The following is a 22872-nucleotide window of genomic DNA, read 5'->3' on the forward strand; positions in this document are numbered from 1 at the left end:
TAACCATTTTATCTGTTTCAATTTTATTTTGCTAGATGAGTCTGAGGTGAACTTGTGAGAAATGAAGCCTGTCTGACCACATTAGATCAGGTTTAGACTGTTATATCCAGGGTGGTATTTGATACATGTTGTTCTATTTGATTCCTCTAGGTCACTTGCAGATATTCGATATGTTTGTAGTGGAGAAATGGCCAATTGTACAGGCCTTTGCACTTGAGGGCATTGGAGGGGATGGATTTTTTACCATGAAATATGAGGTATGTATAAAAGCAGTATGCTTGGTTTTTATGAAGGGCCCACAACATAGGTGTGCATCATTATAATACTCTGAAAAGCTGTCAGTGACCTCTTGGCCTGGGGCAAATTAAAAAACTATTAAGGATAGAGTAAGTGGCACCTTTGGAAGCAAGGCCCAGCGCTAATTCCTACCCTCCTGAGAAGTAGCCGCGTCCCTAGGAAATGCATGGAAGTTTGCCTTGCAGACTCTAATGTGGAGGAGCATTGGCTGTAGGGAAGTGCTGAAGAGAAGCATACCACTCCACTCCATTTTTCCTGCTCCAAAACCACAGTATTCTTACATTGACTTGTAGTCACAGAGCATCAATGAGCTATGGGACCTGCCCCTAATAGGGAGTTATGCTCTCTAATTTAGAAGAGTAGGGGCTGGAATGGAAACAGGCCATAGGAGATAGAGAGAGGCAGTTTAACATTTTTAGTAATAATGATAATATTTATTATTAATTAATTATGTAAACTGGGCATTTATGGAGTGCCTCTTATATGCCAGGCACTGTCCTAAGCACTTTATATGAATTGACTTTTAATTTTTACAGTAACCGTCTGAAAAAGGTACTGTTACCATCTGTGTTTTACAAAGAGGTTAAATGAACTTCCCAAAGTCACAGAGCTAGTAGCCAGTGAGTGGCAGGGTTGGGCTGCAGTCCAGAGAGTGGCATCAGAGCCTCTGCTCTTAATCCCTGGGCTGCTGCTAGGTTAGCATTGGAAAGCAGTGCACAGGGGGTTGCTCAGTTCATGCAGCCCAAATGAGGCAGCCCTCTGGCTGCTGCCTTAAGGTACATCACACCATGAAGTCATAACCCAAAGGAATAAAAACCCTTACAAGGCCGTGTAGCTCCTTACCGTAGGGTAGTGGTCGTAGGAGATGAGATGTGCAGTGAGGAGGAAATAGGACCCATCATATAGTAAAAGCAGGGGAGGTGGGACAGGAGGGGCAGGGAGGGTAGAAAAGGATCTCAAGAGCCCTTTCTCAGATCCTTTTCATTCTCTCACATACTTGCCTTTGTCTTCACCTCATTCCCCGCTGCAGTCCCCCACGTTCAGTTCCCCTTCTTACCCCATCCTTCCTAGTCCTTTGAAGTATGGAGCAGTTTGGCCTGCTGGTCAGCTTTGCCATTATATTCTCTGCCCCACTCTGATTTATCTACCAAAGACCTGATAAAAAGGTTCTTGCCTTCTTTGAAGACTAAGAAGGAGAACTACAGTTATTTATAATTTAAGTTTTTAAAACTTCTCTTTTATTGCGTGGCCACACCTAGAGGAAAGCTGTTAACTCAGAGGCTGTTCTGTCCCTGATGCGGTGGATGCCAGAATGAGAAAGGAAGCCCAGGCCCTCATGGCATTTACGTGGTACTTAGGCTGCGCCACACTGAGTCACGGCCATAGAGAACTCTTCCCAGGAAGCGGTCCCGGGAAATTGCTCTGCTAGGGCTTTCCCTGCCTCCAGCTTCTTTCTTCTTCTTCTCCAACTGTTGGAGCTGTGACCTGGTAATATAAATTTACTTCAACTAGCTCCCCAAGGGGAGGATTCTAATAGCAAACTTCTGAATAACGAGAGCAACCATAGGGTAAGCATTCATTCACCTTTTTTATGGGCAAACATAGATCTTTGTATTGAAAGGTAGAATAAGACTTATGAAAAGATTCAACAAACACAAGAAAGAGATCATAGCATATCAGAGGCAGGAATAGATCAGCATGTCTTTTTTAAAAGATTTCTCCAGAAAATAAAGTTAAAAATTGAGAAAAATATCTCTTTTGTATTTTTAAAGAATTGAGTTTGTAAAAAAGAGAAATAAGATATTATAGGTAGAGCAAGCAAATTAAAAAGGGAGATGGATGACATACAAGGAAAGATAGTAATAAGTCTCAGAATTCATTAGTAGAGTTAAAATTTGAATTTAAAAAGAGAAATCAAATCCAGAATCTCACAAAAATCTAATCAGTTGACATACTTGAAAAGCTGTTCCAGAATACAGAGGAGGGGGCCAAATAGATTAAATCAGTATAAAGGAAGAAGATAAAATGGGGGATAAAGAATGGAAATTGGTGGTATTAAAAACGAAGGGATTGATTGGAAGTTGTTATATAGGAGTTTGTGCCTTCCCCCACCCCCTCCCCCCACACTGTCCCCCAAGTGACAAGCAGCCAGGCATTTACCACTGCCACCTCCACCCTAGGAAAAACAAGGAACAGTGGTGAGTGGGTAGGGGTTCTCTAAAGAAACTGAAAAATAAGACAAAAATAATAGAACTCATTGGCTAGTGTAGCTTTTGTTGCCTCAGAGTAAAGCCCTCCACATTTTCACATTTAGACTATTAACTGAGTAGGGACCCTGGAGTATAACAGCGTTCTGCCTATTTGCTGTCTCTAAAAAAATCTTCTTGGTAGTTGACTAATTCTGTTGAAAGCATAAAGCTTCAAATCAGTCTTACCATTTGAAAATATAAGCAGGCCACCAAAGATTATGAGACATTTGATTAAATACCTGTAACTTAAAAGAAAAAAAAGTCATGATTAAAAAAAGAAGGACCAATTGAATAAGACCCAAAGGTAATTTAAGATGTACAGGAAAACTTGATACAAACTCTTTTTAGGGTGCCCAGAGAAATGTAAGTTTCTGGTGACCATAGAACAAGTGTTATGATAAACAAATGTAAGGAAAATAGCTCTGGAATATTATAATTGATAAAATCAGTAGAGGATTGGAAGGTAGAGTTATAGATATCTCTACAAATGTAGAATAATAAAATATAAGAGATAGAAAATATGAGAAAAAAGTTAAGACATGGAGGGCTGATACACAAAATCTGATATCAAACAAGTGTAAGTTCCAGAAAGCTAGAATAGAGATATTAGAAAAGAGGAAGAACTTTTTAAAGGAACAAACATTTCCAGTGATAAAGAAAAATAAATGCTTTTAAATTAAATCACTTAGCAACCATCAATGGGAGGAAAAAACTTAGATCTGTCTATGCCTTTTTTGAATACTAAAGATAATGCCATAAAATGCTTCCAGTAAGAAAAAAAATAAATCACCTACAATATTAGACAACAGGAACTGGATTTTCCTCCTTCCTCCAACAAAACAAACAACAAAGAAATAAGCATACACCAAACAAAATACGAGATGAAATGATTTCAAAATACTAGACATGAGGCAATGAGGAAAAGCAATTCCCTGAAAGAAATAAATGAAGTAAACCCTGTGATTGCCCTAGCTTACTACTTGGAGAAAATTTCCAGACCGTGTCAGAGGAAGGGGGGTACCTAGGTGGATCCCAGTGTACTTCCTGAGTTGAGAGTCTGGTGAGACCAAGGAAGTAAGAGTAATAGAGGAGAATTACCCAGAGACAGAACTTCCAAAATCTACCAAGATTCCCCCGCCTCCCACCCATTCCAGATATTCAGCAGAGTATTGATCACTACATTCAGGCATGAGGTAACTACCAAAGCTGGGGGTGGAGGGACATATGAAAGTATTCAAGAACAGTGCCTGCTGCATGCTGAGAGCTGGGAGTGCCTACTCTTACCAGTCAGACTGAAATAACACATAATTCACAGGGCACTGGGTAGAGTCCTCAGGAGGATTTTACGTTGGGGAAAAATCAACCCTAGACTAAGCACTGCTCTAGAACCTCTGAAGAGGTCATAAAAGCGAGAGACCTGAAAAGATCAAACTGTTGACAAGTAATTTAACTGCATCCCAGAAGAAAGCTCAAGAATATTTATAGGAATACAAAAATACCTAGCACCCAACAAGGTAAAATTCACAATGCCTGGCATCCAAAGATTATCAAGTTTACAAAGAAGAAGGAAAACATGACTGATACCAAGGAAATCAGTCAGTCAGAACTGACCTAGAATTTACAGATATATTAGAAGTAGCAGACAAGGACATTAAAACAGTTATTCCAGCTGTATTCCATATGTTCAAAAAGCTAAAGGAAAGATTGAACATGTTTAACAAAGACAGGAGAAAAATTTAAAAGACCCAAATTGAACTTTAGGATTGAATTTTTTTTTTTAATTACACAAGTGAAAAAAGTGAAGCTGTTGGTAGCTCTAGGAAAAACAAAATTTGTTTAAAAAGCAAATGGTACTATTAGTATGTAGTTGGCCTGGAATAAATAAGGTACATATGGTCTTAATGTTATAAATAACAATTACTGGCATAATAAAAAATCATATTATAGTATTAGATGATGTTAGTGTGTGTGTGTCTGTGTGTGTATAGAGGAAAAGTGTGGGAATGGATATGATTGTGGTATCTTTGCCATAAGTCAGTATTTAATTTCTATCACTTATTTTTCACCAAGATGGTCATTTCTGAATGTCAGAAAATAATTCCGATTGTCCTAATGATATTGACTCTATTATTTTAATTTTTGCCCTTGTGTTGCAGTTGCAGGATGTGAGTTTGAATCTATGGAATGTCTACAGTAAGATGGATCCTGTGTCTCTGGAGAGTTTGCTTTCAGAAGTAAGGAGCCAAACTGTATTTTACTTACAAGTAATAGACATCTCACTTATCTGCTAATTACATTTAACTTGAAGAAATGCAGGATATATTTAGTTTACTTTAGTCAAAGAATTGAGCAGTTTCTTCTCTGATTGTTGTCTTGAACTCCATGAGGGTAGAAGGGGACCTGGAAAAGTGATACTACCTCTTCCACAATAAGGAAACCTCACCTGAGGTGAGACCAAGGCCGCTGGCCCGGTCCAAGGTTTAGGTTTTCATCTAAAGACATTCTTTCTGTTGGGCTGGACTTTAGAAAAGCAGTACAGAGGGTGTCTTTTTGCATTCATTATCTGGCAGGAAAAGATTTTTAAAAGATGGGGTATGGCTTAAAGGAATCAAGGATTAAAGAACGGGTCAGCAAACTTTTTCTGTAAAACACTAGATAGTAATGTTTTAGGCTTTGTGTACCCTGAGAGCAGCCACAGACGATGCTTAAACAAATGGGTGTGTCTGTGATACAAGGAAATTTTATGAAAATACGTGGCCTGCCCATAGGCCATAACTTGCCAGCTCCTGGATTAGAGAGTCAGACATACATTGTTCATCTGAATTTTGAGGGAAACATTTAGTGTGGGAAGAGCAATTTGCAATGAGGAGCAATAAACAAACAAAACTAAGAAATAGTGCTTTGGCTAAACAGCTCACTAGTGTCTCTTAGTGGTCATGGACAGGTATGCATGGAAACAACAGTTTGGAGCCTTTAAATTAAATTAGTTGTAATATCAAGCCCCTCCCCCAAATAAAACTACACACCAGTTTCACTTACAGATATTAATGCCTGTATTTTAAGTAAAATATTAGCTAACAGAACCTAATATCATGTTAAAAGCATGTTCTTTGATGAAGAGCGTTTACTAAAGGTTTAATATTTAATACTAGGAAATCTATTAATGCAATCACTGTATTAATTTTTCTTTTTGGAGCCATTTATGACTCCATAGATGCCAAAAAGACATTTGACAAAATTTAACATCTATTTAAACGTTTCCAATAAAATATAAATTAACAGAAAAATAAAACCTGAACTTTTTGTGTTTTTTGAAAAGGTCTGATATCATCATCATCAACCACCCATGGCTAGCCTAATTATGGAAAAAAGTGAAAATTGCAAAAAATTACAACATTAATAGTGTAATAAGAATGATAGAGAAGCCCTGGCTGGATAGATCAGTTGGTTAGAGCATTGTCCCATTAGGCCAGGGTTGCTGGTTCAATCCCCAGTCAGGAAACATACAAGAATCAACCAATGGATATGTAAATGAATGGAACAACAAATCGATATTTCTCTCTTTCTCTCTCTTTCTCTCTCCCCCCTCCCTCCCTTCCTCTCTTCTTCAAATCAATAAGTAAAAAAAAAAAAAAAAAATTTAAGTGATAAGAAGGTTTAAGCACAGATAAAGAAGAGAGAGATAAGTAGTTTAGGTGTTTCTGAAAGTGTCTGAGACCCATGTCCCCCTTGCAGGCAGTGCCCTCAATGTGAAGAAGCTGCAGGTCTCACGGGAAAGCTAGACATAGTGTTATAGTTTTGAGAACATTGCGAGCATCTCTGGAGTCAATGGAGAGGGACCACTCAGGAGAACATCTTTAATTACAACATCTTCAGCTGCAACAGTGACAACCACCATGGGCTGAATATTAAGCCCCTTCTTGGCTTTCTAACTTCCCATGAGCTTGGTATTCTTAGGTGATATCATGAAGAAGTGGAAGGAAGCCCTTTTAGTGTCTAATAGTGTACTTCTTATCTATCTGGAAGAGTAAAGGCTCAGAGCCAGATTTAACTTTATTTAGGAATAATAAAGTAAGATGATATGTCTTGGACCAAAATGTGGCTGAGTACATTCATATCCACTACCTTATAGGGAGCTCTTACAAATCAACAAGAAAAATATAACAATGAGAACTGGGGGACAACAGAGTTGATTGTTCAAAAAATAAATAAAAATGACCATAGTTTTCCACTCCCAATTAGGGATATAGAAAGTCAAAAGAAATCATTGCTGTCACCCTAACAACCAAAACAGTCTGAATAAGCAACAAAATAATAGTTTAAAAATAAAATCATTAGCAAGCTGAAGATGAAAGAAAGTGGAAAGAACTTAGTTCTAGAAAATGTAGGGCCCTTTATAGAATGCTTTTCTAATTTTTGGTGGAGCAGCAGAAGAGGAATCCACCATATATACATAAGAATAGGTAGAAATCAGCTGACCTTTAAAAGAGCTGTTAATAGCTGTGTGGGGTGAGTCAGCACCTACCCATCAACTCTATCCCATTGGTCTTGACGAGTGCTCAGGGTAGTCATCAAAGGCTAAGGGCCAGGCAGAAAAGCTGAGAATCATCCCCTCTAAGGCACTTGACACTAAACTATCACCTGGATTAGAGCAAAGGAGTTGAGAACAACCCTCTGGAGACTTTGCAGGTATTTACAAAGCATAATAGCTGCCCTCTTCAGGCAGGGAGTGAGGCAGCAAGACAGCGAACCAAGGGGACTGGAGAGCTAAGAGAACTTAGCAACCCAAAAAACTGGTAGCCGCTTATAAAGTAGGGATAGATAGTCCATAATTCACAGAACTTGTGGCTCAGCTCAAAACACAGATTTCTAGAATCTTGCCATTGCTCTGAGCAAAGTTGCTATTGAAGTTCATACCCACCCTCAAAATATGTGAATTTAGTGATGAACAAAATCAAACTACAAATGCAATAATACCCTGACCCAGGTCAATTACATTTCAAATTGATTTAGATCCTTACTCTAGTGGACTAACAAAAGAAAAGGTGTGCCCTTTCCTAGAGGTAAATAGTATTTGCCTCAGTTTTTACTGTACTTTCATACCAAATATGTGCCATATGATTTTAAAAATTATAAAACATGAAGAAGCAAGAAAATTTGATCTATGGTCAAGAAAGGAAATAATCAATAGAAATAGACAGACCCAGATGTTGAAATTAACCAATGAATTTAAATAATGAAATGCCAAAGAATATGGAAGGAGACAATATGCATGAAGAGATGAGGAATTTCATCAGACCTGAAAACTAAATAGAAACACATGAGAAAGCTAGAAATTGAAAATACTTTGTGAGAAATGGAGAATGTATTAGATTGGCTTACTAGCAGACTAGATAGCAATGAAGAAAAGTTCAGTAAACTTGAAGATAGGTCAATAGAAAGTTTCTAAACTGAAAAACAAAGAGAAAGCAAAAGGAGTGGGAAAGAGCATCCAGTATCTGTCAAACAATGTCAGGTGATGTATCAAAGTATATTTGGAGTCACAACAAGAGAGTAAAGGGAAAATAGAGTGGGAAATTTTAGATGATAATGCCAATGAACTTTCCAAATTGATGAAGTACATCAATCCACAGATCCAAGAAGCTCAGCAAACCCCAATTAGGATAAAGTAAACATGTATAATAATGACTAAGAATTTGTTCAGGGACCTCTTGTGGTGAGTCTACAAATGTTAATAAAATCAAAATCCACCAAGACCAAAAGAAATTAAAATGCAATTCCCATCATTACTTGTGTCTCTAAAAATTATTTAAAAGGGAGCCATTCCATACCTTATTATTTCTTAAAATCTTTTGGTTTTGTCTTCCTTCTCTTGCTTCATAGCCTCCAAACTTCTCTAAAACCCCTTATTCTCTCCACCAGCTAAATAATTTTTCTGTTTATATGTATTTTTCCTTTGCCAGGATCTGTAAGTTTACAGCCAGAATTGACATCCAGGTTTTGATTCTTATTGGCCAATCACTGCTGGCTAGAGAACCTACAGCTGCATGCTTCCTTGTCAGATACCACTGAGTGAAAATGCAGTCTCCTCTGAGATTTGATTTAGAAACATGTTCAAAACACGTTTGGCGAGAAAAGTAAAAAAGCAGAGTATATTTTCATCTTTGTAAAACATTTTGTATTTCTGTATCTTAGAAATTTCAAGTGGTAGTCTTACTGGTCTTTTTATTACATATTTTCATTTTCTCGTCATTATTTCATTGTGTACTTCTTAAAAACAATTTTAAATATTGAAATTGAGCTTCCTTTTCCTTTTGAGCACCTGAGAGCTACTGCTGCCAGTGCCAGGCTAGTTCTAGCCAAGAGTTCTGTCTAAAGTTCAGTGTCCTTCCCCACTGGCCAAGGGCCAGGGCATACTGGGATGTTTCTTGGGGTTTTCAGACCTTTGCTGCTTATCTGACCTTGATATCTGTCTGGGCTTGTCTTCTGGATTTTACCTGGGAGAGTCGGAGGAGATAGACTTTCCGTTCTTCATCATGACATTCAACTAACCAGTTCCACGTACGTACACAGTATCCATTTCCACAAATGCACTGTTAGTGCTGGGCAAAAGTTACAGAATAGTGTGTCTGGCGGAAAACACACAGGCTCTGGGTATCTCTTACCTAGATATATTTCCACTTTTGCTGCTTGATAGTATTGCATCCTCAGACAGGTCCCTTTACTGTTCAGTGCCTCAGTCTCCTATCTGTAAAGTGGGCATAGAGAAGTACACAAGGATGTTAGGAAGAATATATATATATATATATATTATATATATGTGTGTGTATACCCTGGCTGGTTTAGCTCAGTGGATTGAGCGTCGGCCTGCGAGCTAAGTGTCGCTGGTTCGATCTTCCAGTCAGGGTACATCAGAGAAGGAAAACTCTGACTCCAAAAAACCTCCGCTGCCTTGCGGCATACCTCTTCAGGGGAAAGGCTAAGGGAGTAAACCCCGACAGAAAATCCGGAGCCGGAGTCCCTAAGGCGGTTTGACGTTGTAGTCAACACCGGCAACTCCTGCGGCGCACCTGAACCCAAGCTGTATCGACTCCGTCTTTCCCTTGGACCCTTCAGCTGCGAAGAGAGGGGGGGTCTGCTGCATGGGCAACAGCAGACCCTCCATATTACCCTGCCCAGGCTCTGTAGCTTCAGCGTCATCGCATGATGTCGATTCAACACGGGAGGAGACAGATACCATGTCACTCCCGAGTCGGACTGCACAGCCATTCTCGGCGGTGCGGATAGACTCTTAAGAAGCTACACCATCGTCTCTCGAGACGGACGGCTGCCGACGATGTGTGTGTATATATATATAATATGTTCGTGTGTATGTGTATATATATGAATCATTTATAATGCTAGTTATTTTTAGTATGAAAATTTTTACATCTTCCATTTTAGTCATAGCATGGAGCTGAACGTAGTATTTAACAGTTTCTTCTACCTTATACTATAATTAGTACTGACACATCCGCCTCCCTCAGGGAAGGTTTGAAGTTTGCTGGGAGCAAAGCGCCTATCTTCTGTGTATCCCCAAAGCACACAATGTTTTTCACATAAAATATAGTCAGAGAATGGCTACTACTTAACTCTATAACTGCTTCTTGTTACAGACCCCAACCCAGATGGGTATCACCATGTAGGCCATTAAAATGGAAACATACCTTTTGAGCTTGTTTCTGAGTACAATTAAAAAACGAAGTGTATTCTGTATTAATAGCTATATTGGTTCTTTTTGTTTTTCTAAGATTCACAAAGTGAAGCATTCTGGTATTATCCAAGAGTTTGGACAGAGCCAAGCAAGCAAAACACAGACACACACTGGGTTGGAAAGCCTCAGATGTGGCTTTCCCTGAGGCCAGTGATGTGTATTATGGGTGTTTGAGAGAGGAGACAAATGTCAGAATGTCAAGGGGGAGGCTCAGATGTTCTCAGCCAGCTTGGGTTGGCTGACAGTAAGGCATTCGAGGCTCAGAGAGGTTAAGTTCCTTGCAAGGTTACACAGCCAGTAAGAGGCAGAGCGAAGGTGCCAGCACAGGTCTTTCTGAATCCAAACATACTTTCAGTGCTAAGTTGTAGTGGCAGCCAGCTGGAAATGGGGAGTGAACCTGGGACTAGAAGAGTTGAACATTGAAGGTCTGTGGTTAAGTAGAGGGTTGGCAGGTGGCAAGTGTACTTTTTCGAGAGTCTAGGAAGGTATGTGGGAGTAATCCAGTGCCAAAGTGGGAAGACTGTCCTAGGTCTAGGATCAGGGCCCCTGATTAGACCTGATAGTTGTGGGTCTGGATCTTAAACCAGAGGTCTAGTTTACTGAGCCAAAGCACAGACATGGTATGGCAAGACAGTCTTACCTAAGTGACTGTAGATTATCATATATTTGTGTATATGAAATACGTATATAAAAGGATGAGAGAATATTTTCCAAAATGTTAATAATGATGTCTGTTCTTTATTTTCTGAATTTTCTGTAATGATTGTAAGTTGTTTTTTTTTGTTTTTAAAGACTTTATTCAAATAACACAAACTCAGAAAATAACATAAAACTAATATAACCTAGTAATTGTTATAAAATATAGCAACAGAAATGTACTAACAAACCTGTAAGTATCACTTCCTTACTCTTCCCCCAAGAATAACTGTCATGAATTATTTTTTCTTTGTAATCTTAACTTTTTTAAATTATATTTTATTAAGCTGTTACACTTGTCCCAGTTTTTCCCTTTGCCCACCTCCATCCAGCACCCACCACTCCCTCAGGCAGTCCCCACACTATGTGCAAAATTGCGCATAAGTTCATTTCCTATATTATACATCCCCATGGCTATTCTATAACTACATATTTGTACTTCTTAATCCCCTCACCTCTTCACCCAGTCCCCCATACCCTCTACCATCTGGGAACCATCAAAATGCTTTTCATATCCATGATTCTGTCTCTGTTCTCTTGTTTACTTAGTTTGTTTTTTAGATTCAATTGTTGATATGTATTTTCTACAATTTTATTGTTCATAGTTTTTATCTTCTTTTTCTTAAATAAGTCACTTTAACATTTAATATAATAATGGTTTGGTGATGATGAACTCCTTTAGTGTTTTTCTGTCTGGGACACTCTTTATCTGCCCTTCCATTCTAAATGATAGTTTTGCTGGACAGAGCAATCTTCACTCTAGATCTCTGCTTTTCATGACTTGGAATATTTCTAGCCAGTCCCTCTGGCCTGCAAAGTTTCTTTTGAGAAATTAGCTGACCACCTATGGGAACTCCCCTATAGGTAACTAACTACTTTTCTCTTGCTGATTTTAAGATTCTTTGTTTATCTTTAACCTTTGGCATTTTAATTATGATGTGTCTTGGTGTGGTCTTCTTTGGGTCCAACTTGTTTGGGACTCTCTGTGCTTCCTGGACTTGTATGTCCATTTCTTTCGCCAAATTAGAGAAGTTTTCTTTCATTATTTTTTCAAATAAGTTGTCAATCTCTTACTCTTCTTCTCCTTCTGGCACCCCTATGATTCAGATGTTGGTACATTTTAAGTTGTCCCAGCCGTGGCTGGTGTGGATCAGTGGATTGAGTACCAGCCTGCAAACCAAAGGGTCACTGGTTCGATTCCCAGTCAGGGCACATGCCTGGGTTGCAGGGCAGGTCCCCAGTTTGGGATACGTGAGAGGCAACCACACATTGATGTTTCTCTCGCTCTCTTTCTCCCTTCCCCTCTCTCTAAAAACAAATAAATAAATCTTTAAAAAAAAGTTGTCTCAGAAGTTCCTAAATCTCCCCTCGTTTTGTTTGTTTTGGTTTGGTTTTTAGTTTGTTTTTTTATATTCTTCTTTCTTCTTTCTGTTCTGGTTTAACGTTTATTTCTTCCTTATGTTCCAAATCGTTGATTTGAATTCCAGCTTCCTTCCTTTCACTGCTGGTTTCCTGTATGTATTTTTTTTATTTCACTTTGTGTAACCTTCATTTCTTCCTTTATTTTTTTGCTGTACTCTGTGAGTTCTCTGAGCATCCTTATCACCAGTGTTTTGAACTCTGCATCTGATAGTTTGGCTATCTTCATTTTGTTTAGTTCTTTTTCTGCGGTTTTGTTCTGTTCTTTCATTTGGGCCATATTTCTTGGTCTCCTCAATTTGGAAGCCTCCCTGTATTTGTTTCTGTGTATTAGGTAGAGCTGCTTTTAATTCCTTGTCTTAGTAGTATGGCTTATGTAGCAAAGGTACCTGTAAATTGTGTGGGGCAAAGCCTTAGGTAATTGCTGGGATGAGGCCACCGCTTTGTGGCTCTTTATGTGGTGAGGGTCTCAGAGAGGGGACAGTGCTGCTGCCCGGCTTCTGGCAATTTGCCTGACACTTGCCCCATTTCCAGTCACTTCACCAGCTTCCTGTATGCAATTGGCATCCTTCTAGTTGCAGCTGGCTTTTGTGTACATTCTAAGATCATGCAAGCCCTTTAAGCAGCAAAAATCCAGCAGTTTATTCTACTGCCAGTGCAGGCCCTTTAAGTGGTGAAAATCTGCCAGTTTCTTCCACTGCCCCAACCCCCACTGATTTTTACAACCAGAGGTAATGGGGGTTTATCTTCCCAGTGCCAGGACCCTGTGCTGTGTGGTCTGGCCTGGGGCTGGGGTTACTTACTCCCAGGGTGTCCCTCCTGACTTTTTATCCACCACATGTGAGTGTGGGACCATCTGTTTCACCTCTGCCACCACTGCCTCTCCAGGCCACCCCACCTCTGCCCATCGCCTTGATTCCACCCCTCCTGCCAGTCTTGATGAATGTGCCTTCTTTAAACCCTTGGTGTTGGACCCCCATATAGCTAGATTCTCTGACAGTTCTAGTTGTTGTTTTTGAGACCTGGTTGTAATTCTTTCTACGGTTGCACAAGGAGGCAAAGCGTGTCTACTTACGTCTCCGTCTCGACTGGAAGTGGAGATGTATCTTAAGCAAGTCATAACTGATATTTTTGTTTTTGTTTTTTGTTTAGCTGTTAATGCCTTAAAGAAAAATCAGGAGCACAAAGCAATGTGTGGTGGTTGTGAACAGAAATGAGGTTAGAGAGGAGGCTGAAAATCATCTAGGATGCAGGAGGGAAGTGACACATAGAAGAGAGTTGACTGGGAAAGGTACTGAGTTCCTCATACTCCTGCGACCACTGAAAGGAGGGTGTGAAGAAGAAGGCTTTGGGCCACCTCAGGATCCACTGAACTTACAACTAAAGTCAGCCAATTGGTCCTTGAACAAAGCTACACTGATATGACCCTTTTGGCACTAGATGTCATACCATCCTGTATGTACCTCATAAATAACTCCTGTTCCCACAAGGATTGCTAAAGTAAGGCACTTGGAAAATGTGGTACATGCATCCTTCCACAACCACATCTAAATTACAACTAAACTACAGAACAACCATCATTCAGAACAATCTGAAATCTAGCTGAACAGAAGTCCTACGACCAGAGATATAAAGAAAAAGCCATATCAAGACTGGTAGGTGGGAAGGAGCTGTGGAAGGGTCTGGACCCACACCCACATGTGACAGATTGAAATTGGGAGGGATATCGCCACATAAGAGGTTCCCCTGTCCTGAGGAATGAGGGATCCCAGCCCCACACCAGGCCCCTCCATCCAAGAGTTCAGTGCCAGGAAGAGAATTCCCCATAAGTTTTGGCTGTAAAAACCAGTGGGAATTGTGGCTGAGTGAGACAGGGCTTTAGGAGTCCCAGGCAGTTCTTAAAAGGCCTGTGCCTGGCCTTACTCAGACTCACTCCCTCTGAGCTCTAGTACTGGAGCAGCAGCTTGAAAGTCACCAGGGACATATGGGGAGGAACTGAAAAGACTGGCATCAGAGCTGGAGAGGCAGATTTCTCCCAGGCAGAAGTGGTGGCAGAGGCCATTGTTCCTTTTCTGAGCCATACGCCCAGAGAGTCTGCAGGCAGGTGCCACATCTGAATTTCCATCAACCTGGCTATCACAGTTCACCCACCCCAGTGATTCCCTGAGACCTTGCTCCACAAACTTGCAGGCCCACCCAAGCTGCCTCCAGTGGCTTTTCCATATGAATGGCCTGTCTTGACTCATGCTTCAGATTTTCCTAAAACTCAAACAAGCAGCATTTGGTATTAGCGTGCTCCATAACTCCCACCAAGTGGCCCCAGGCCCAGCATTAACAGCAGCCAGGCTTTGTTTGCAGCTTGGTCCTCTCTTGGGCACTCAAAGCCTAGCACAACTAGCAGCTATCTGCAGATCACTTTTCAGTTCATGCTGGGTGCTTCTGGGTAGAACCCAAGCAAAGGCTGACCTTGGGATGCACCTCCCAGGAGGCCCCAGAGCCAGCAAACTTGGTAGACAGCATCAGATCACATTGAAGCACCACCGTAACTATCTTCACAACTGACACACTCTAGGGTCAGACTTGGGAGGCACCAAAGCCCTGTTGAAGTCAGTCCTACTCTGTGGCAGTGCCCCTGCCCAGCTGGTCCTCCACCGTGGTCACAGCCAATCATTGCCTTTGATAGGCCTGGGGGTAAATTTCTCGCATTGATGTGCCATCAGCAATCAAAGCTTAACTACAATAGGAGGGTGTACAGGGTCCTCATGGAGACACTGAACAGAGATGCACATAGAGTGCTCAGCTTGGGTGAACCAGGAGTCTGTGCCACGATCACACAGGACACCTACTACATTATGCCACTCTACCAAGCCTGGGAGACATAGCATCTACCTAATACAAAGAAACAAACACAGGGAGGCTCCCAAAATGAGACAATGAGACAATGAAATGTTTCAAATGAAAGAACAGAACAAAATTCCATCAAAAGAACTAAACAAAATGGAAACAAGCAATCTACTAGATGCAGAGTTCAAAACACTAGTTATAAGGATGTTTAATGACCGTAGGAGAAGAGCAGATGAACTTAGAACTTCAACAGCATTAAAAAAGGTGTAGAGACCATTAAAAAATAAGAATGCACTAACTGAAATGAATAATTTACAGGCAATTAGCAGTAGAGTAGATGAAGATGAGAAACAAACAGTGATATGGAATATAAAGAAGCAAAAACCACCCAATCAGAACAGCAAAAAGAAAAAAATCCAAAAAAATTGATAGTGTAAGGAGCCTGTAGGACAGCTTCAAGTGTACCAGTAGTCACATCATGGGGGTGCTGGCAGGAGAAGAGAGAGAGCAAGAAATTGAAAACCTATTTGAAAAAATGGCAAAAACTTTCCAAACCTGGTGAAGGAAATAAACATACAAGTTCATGAAGCACAGAGTGCCCCGAACAAGATGAATTCAAAGAAGCCCACACCAAGAAACGTTGTAATTAAAATGCAGGAGGTTAAAGACAAATAATTTAAAAGTAGCAAGAAAAAAGCAGGTACCTACATGGGAGCTCTCATAAGACTGTCAGCTGATTTCCCAACAGGAACTTTGCAGGCAAGAAATATTCAAAGTGATGAAAAGCAAGGACCTACAACCAAGATTACTCTACCCAGCAAATCTATCATTTATAATCAAAGGATATAAGAAGAGCTTCCCAGATAACAAAAAGCCAAAGGAGTTCATCACCATCAAGCCAGTATTACATGAAATGTTAAAGGGTCTTCTTAAAGAAGAATAAGGGAAAAAATATAAAAAATATGAACAATAAGCAATAAATACATACCTATCAACAGTTGAATCTAAAAAGCAAAATGAATGAAGAAACAGAACAGAAACAGACTCATAGATACAGAGAACATTTTGATGTTTGCCAGATGGGAGGGACATAGAGGAGATGGGTGAAAAAGGTGAAGTGATTCAGAAGTACAAATTGGTAGTTACAGAACAGATATGGGGATGTAAAGTACAGCATAAGGAATACAGTCAATAATATTCTAATAAATATGTATGGTGTCAAGTGGGTATGAGATTTATTGGGTTGATCACTTAGCAAGTTATATAATATCTAATAACTGGTGTGTGGACCTGAAACTAATATAATATTGTATGACAATTGTAACTGAAAAACAAAAAATGATTAAAAAAAAGAATATTGAAGTAACAGAAACTTCACTTGAGCCTAGAATTACAATGTAAAATCAACTTTCTGAATTTGTTAAATTCTAAATTGAAATCATGTATTATTTCCCCACCAATTTACATTCCGCAAGAACTTTATATTTAAAGCATAAATTTGTACATATATGTGTATCTGTATGTACATACTCTTAGTGAACTTGTTTGAATGAAAAAAATCTATGTGATTATTATATAATAAAGAATAAAAACTAAGTTAATGATAAAAAATAAAATAAGCAGTTGGAGGCTATTACTGTCCTTTTTGTAAACTGCTTTATTAGAGTATAGTTTACACATCATAAAATTCACCCATTTTAAGTGTACAGTTCAGTGATTTTTTTTAAGTAAATGTAGAGTTGTGCAACCATCACCACAACTGAGTTTTAGAACATTTTCATCAACCCAGAAAGTTCCATCATGCTCACTTGCCGTCAGTCTTGATTCCCACTCCCAGCCCCATGCAAACCACTAATCTACTTTCTGCCTCTATAGATATGTCTTTTTTAGATATTTCATATAAATGGACCATATACAGTTGGCCTTTTATATCTGGCTTCTTTCACTTGACATGTATTTGAGGTTTATCCACGTGATAGCATGTATTAGTAGGTCACTACCATCTTTTAAAACAACATATATTTAAGCAATCAGGTATTTCAATGTCAGATGCAGTTTCATGATTCTGATTTTCTAAAGGATCACATTTAAATGACTAAATGCATTATCTTTTTCATTTTATTACTAGGATTTGGTGACTTTTGAACATCAGTGGACTAGCTTCTTTGCTAATTTTGACACAGAAATTCCTTTCCTGCTGGAGCTTTCTGAATCTCAGGCGGGTGAGGTATGTATGGGAAGAGTCAAAGGAAGAGGAGAAATTGGTTCATTTATTTATTGTTTTTACCTTTATTTAAACTTTTTTCAGCATACAACACTACCAATTGTAGTTTGTTTTGGTTATCATTTCCTTAAGCTTTGTCACATGCTGTAAAGTTTTTAATCCATGCCAATCCCTATATAAAAAGTTGGGTTCTTTTCTATGCTTTTCTACAAGAATACTCATTTTTTTAGTGTGGTAGTACCTCTGTCAGCCAAGAATTCTATTAAGGACTAATGAATAAGCCAACAATAATTTTCTATGGCTGAATAGTACATCTTTGTCAGTTAAATCTCCAGGTAATGCCAACCTTCCTTTCTCATCAAACAATAGTGAAGTTACTAGGTTCTGGCTAAGACCTGCTCTGTGAGTAAACTGAGGTATCTAAATTAAGCACCAAGCCACGGGACTGTCTTAAAAACTAGTCAACAGGAAGGTTCAGAATAGCAGTTCTCCTTTGCTTTATCCAGTGTGGCCCAGACTACATCCTACTCCTGATGTTGGGAACTGGACTTGGTCTTATTGTCATTATTTTACTTTTACATCATTTTGTAAACCTCACAATATATTGCTACTGTTTTTATTTAAATAGTTATCTTTTTAATCTTTAAAAAATGTTATTTTAAAGATTTAAATAATTTAAATTTTTCACTTATTTACCCACGTAGTTACTCTTCCTGACGCTCTTCATTTCTTTACGTAGATCCAGGTTTCCATTTGGTATGATTTCCTTCTACCCAAAGGATGTCCTTTAATATTTTTTGTGATGTGAATTATGTCTGAAAATTTTTTTTATTTCACCTGCATTTTTGAAAGATATTTTTGCCACGTATAGAATTCTAGGTTGACAGTTTTTTCTTTTCAGTACCTGAAAAATGTTCATTATGTTTCTTGCATTATTTCTGATGGGGTCCTTTTTTTTTAATTGAGTAATTTGATTATGATGTGTCTTGCTGTAATTTTCTCAATATTTTTTGTGCTTAGATTTTGTTGAGCTTCTTGGATCTATGGATTTATAATTTTCATCAAGTTTGAAAAGTTTTTGGCCATTCAAGTTTTGGTTTTTTTGGTCCTTCTTTTCTTTAAAGACTCAGTTATCTCTATATTAGGCCACATGAAGTTGTCCTACCTGTCATGATGCCCTTTTCAGTTTTTCAGGTTCTTTTTTCTACTCTCATTACTAGTTCTAAGAGTGAAAGATATTCTAAAAGGTCTACTCATTGACATGCCTCCTTGTGTCTTACTACCTCATTCTCTTCCTCTCTTTTTTACTCCTTTTTTTTTTTTTTTTTACCCCACTCACTTTACTACCAATTGGTAACAAATCTGCAGTTTCTGGTGTATCTTTTCTGTCACTTGCACAAATGATCATATGGATGTGTATTTCTTTTTTATCCTCACCCCAGGACATTTTTTTCATTGCTTTTACAGAGAGGAAGGAGAGAGGGAGAAAGAAACCTTAATATGAGAGAGAAACATCGATTGGTTGCCTTCTCAACCTGAGATAAACCTGCAGCTTGGGTATGTGCCCTGACTGGGAATCAAACCCGCGACCTTTCAGTCTACGGGACACTGCTCCAACCAACTGAGCCACACTGGCCAGGGCACATGTGTATTTTCTTATACCTATTTCTTTCATTTATTGAAGGGTAGCATACTATATGTAGTCATTTCCGCTTTGTTTTTTTCATTTAACAATATATCCTGGAACTCTCTCCAGGTCAGTTCTTTGAGATCTTCCTATTTTTTGTTGTAATTAATAGTACTCTCCTGTATGGATTTATCTTAATTTATGTATGCATATTTAGGTTGTTTTTGATATTTGCTCTTGCAAACAGTGCCATAGCAAAAAACTGTGCATATGTATTTTCATATTGTTGGAGGTTTGTATACCTAGTAATGGTATTGCTGGGGCAAACGGTAAGTGCTCATATAATATTGCCAAATTTCCCTTCAGGAGGGTTGTACAACTTGTATGCCCACCAGCATTAGATGCAAGTGTCTGTTCTACCACAGCCTCACCAATAGAATGTGTTGATGTACTTTCAATTTTTGACAGTCGCATAGTGAGAAATGCTATCTTGCTATTATTTTAATTTGCATTTTGTTTGAAGCCCATTTTATTTTTTATTTTCATGTGTTTTTCCCATTTTAACATTTGTATTGAATATATTAACCAAAGCATAGAGCATAAGTTATAGGCCTTTTCCCTCAGTTGTGGTTTTTTTTAAGATTTTATTTATTCATTTTTAGAGAGAGGAAAGGAGGGAGAACAAAGGGAGAGAAACATCAATGTGCGAGAGATATATCAGTCAGTTGCCTCTCGCACACCCCCAACCGGGGACCTGGCCCTCAACCCAGGGTGTGTGCCCACACCAGGAATTGAACCGCCAACCTTTCTGTTCACAGGCCGGCACTCAATCCACTGAGCCACACCAGCGAGGGCTCCTTTAGTTTTAAAGAGTTCCTTATATGTTTAGGCTTTGAACTTTTTGCCTGTGGTATATATTTCAGATATTTCCTCAGTGTTTATCAATAGCTTTTTCTTAATTTATATTTGTCATGCACCTTTTTGTCTTTATATAAATTTATATTGCCTCTAGATTTTGAGTCATTGTATAGGTAAAGGCTTTAATTTTAAGTTTAAAGAGAAATTCGCCTTTTTGGTACTTGATTGTTTGATTTTTAAAATTTAGGTCCCTAACTCATTTGGGGTTTTTCTGTGTGTATAATGTAATATATGGATCTAATTTTATCTTTTTTTCTCAATTGCCTACCAAATTGGAATCCCAGTTATTCAATTCACTAATTAACTTTCATTTCTTAGCCAACTCCTCTCTGGAGAGGGGATAATGATAGAATGAACTGCATAGGTTGTTATTTGGATTATTTGAGATAATACATTTAAATGTCTATCACAGTTCACATGCTAAACTGTCAGTAAGTTTTAGGTATTGTTATTTTAATATATAAAGAGGTTTTACAAATTCGTAAGGCAAACACCTAAACTCCAATTGGTAAACATCCAGAGGGTATAAATAATACTTAATTACCAAAAGGAAATCCATATCTATTGAACATATCTAAAATATTCTTCATTAAATATCAAAGGAAGGTAAAGTAAAACAGTGAATTACCATTTTTCATTTATCAACTTGGCAAATGTATTTTTAAATGGACATTTAATGGACAGTGTTTATGGGGATACCCTGAGGTAGGCATTGTTTTGTATTTTAAGTGGAACTGTATATTGATAAAACTTTTTTGAAAAACAATTTGGCAACATACTTCTACCTTTTACCCTATAATTTTAATTCTAGATCTGCATTAAGGAAATACTCAGAGCTGCAGATAAAATTTATGGAAAGTTCATTTACAGTATTATTTATTCTATGAGTTAGTAGCAATATAAATTTCTAGGACTAGAGGACTACTTAATAAACTTCAGTACAATCATATATATTATATGGATGTACCTTAGAAAAAAGATTTGAAGAAAATATGCCAGAGTGAATTGGAGTGTAGGTGGTTTTTATTATATTCCAAAGTAAATATGTATTAGTTATGTAATTGAGGGGAAAAAAGCCAATAGGTGTTGGTTAAGGGGATTAAAATTTTTTAGCCCTTTTGACATAAATTCTACATATGAATTTTTTTATTAGTTTTAAGCCTAGCACTATGCACAGCAAAGCTGAGAAGTATTTCTGTGATTTCCTGGGAAACATTTGTCAGTATACTTCTAAATTCTTTGGATTCTTCCTCATTGGGGCTTTTAAATTAGCTCAGTAGAATTGATATATATTCCTTTATTGAAAATGAAGGACAAATTTTAATACAAGAAAAAATTCCCACATGGTTAGTGACTTGGACCATAGATGGTGATTATTTCAATTTCCTTTCAGGAGTTAAAAACTATAAAAATTGACAAGAATTTCTTTCTTTACTTTCCTTTCCTTTTCTTTTGCAGCCTTTTGTCTTTGCTGGGTTTTTTTGTTTTCTGTTTTTTTTTTCCTCTTTTTTTTTTTTTTTGGTTACCTGTCCCCAATATTCATGTTGTTATCCACCACATATGTCCTTCCATATCCTTAGAACAATCTACAAACATACATCTCTCTCCACCCCCTCACACGCACACTGTATATGTGTATATATATTTATACATGCATACAAATATACATGAGAGGTTTTGTGATTGTTTTATAAAATTGTGATCTTAATATATATAATGTTGGCTTCTTTTTTAGCCATTCAGAAGTTATTTCAGTCATGGAATGATCTCCAGCCACATAACTGAAAACAGGTGAGGTTCTCGGGGAAGAAATGTGAATGGCAGAAGAGAAAATTAGGTTGACAAAGGAGGATGGATGTGGGGGAGCATCTAAGTCTAGAAGCTAGAATCAGGAAAATATGGGTTGACTTTAGTCATCACAGGGTAAGAAATCCATAGTCTGTAAAATTGTCTACTTCACTGCTTTTGTATTTTTAAAAAATATAGATTTATAGTAAACTAGCTTTTAAAACATTGTAGCTTGCTGAACTCTAAAGAAAAAGAATTTTTTATTCCATCCCTATCCCATGAAAGCAAAACGTCCAAGGGCTGGGCAGGGTCAACAGGGGCTTGTGGGGAGTAAGAGGAATCATCCACTTGTAAAGGTTCAGCCGCAGGAAGACAGGGAGCTCTGAGGGTACATGTGCATTTGTTTTCTTTGATGTGTTTTCTTCAGCAGCTCTAGTCCTGATAATCAGGTGAGCCCAGCAGTGGATAGTTCCTCTGATGGATAGATGAGAGGAGATCTTTCCTCTCTTCCCCAATTGCAATCCAATCTGATAGTGAGACACATTGCCCTAGCTGGGCTTCAGTCATCTTTTTCTGCCCAGTGTCACTTAACTTGAATTAAGCTTCAAAAGAAAAATCATCAAAAAATAAAAAAATTTAAAAAAAAAATAAAGAAAGAAAGAAAAGAAAAATCAGTCATGTTTACTGAAGCTTAAGGAAGTTTTATCTTTAAGATTTTATTTATTTATTTATTTATTTTTAGAGATTGGGGGAGAAAGGGAGAGAAACATCAATGTGCAAGAAAAACATCAATCGGTTGCCTCTCACATACCGGCAACCAGGGACCTGGCCCACAGTCGAGGTTGTGCCTGACTGGGTATCGAACCTGTAACCGTTCAGTTTGCAGGACAGTGCCCACCCAACCCACTGATCTACACCAGTAAGGGCAAGAAAGTATTTTTTTAAATAATGAAAAGAAATACAAAGAATTTTTCACATGATACAACACTAAGAGCAATTTAAGGAAAGGGTAAGAGGATAAAGGAAACTTTCAAACTGTTCTAGCTGCTATAATAAA

At 38.3% G+C, this 22872-nt stretch overlaps 1 protein-coding gene across 1 annotated transcript in view; it reads left to right on the forward strand.

Moving 5' to 3' along the window:
• DNAAF9 (dynein axonemal assembly factor 9) overlaps window positions 1-22872 on the forward strand; it is a 117731-nt gene that overhangs the window by 27782 nt on the left and 67077 nt on the right. Inside the window, exons 6-9 of the mRNA XM_090286105.1 lie at window positions 151-257; window positions 4703-4780; window positions 17387-17485; window positions 21763-21818. Of these exons, the coding sequence (XP_090142231.1) occupies window positions 151-257; window positions 4703-4780; window positions 17387-17485; window positions 21763-21818 (340 nt within the window). The remainder of the gene's footprint in view (window positions 1-150; window positions 258-4702; window positions 4781-17386; window positions 17486-21762; window positions 21819-22872) is intronic.

Source organism: Furipterus horrens, unplaced genomic scaffold, assembly GCF_987537825.1.
Source record: "Furipterus horrens unplaced genomic scaffold, mFurHor1.1.pri manual_scaffold_8, whole genome shotgun sequence".
Classification (NCBI taxonomy): Eukaryota; Metazoa; Chordata; class Mammalia; order Chiroptera; family Furipteridae; genus Furipterus; species Furipterus horrens.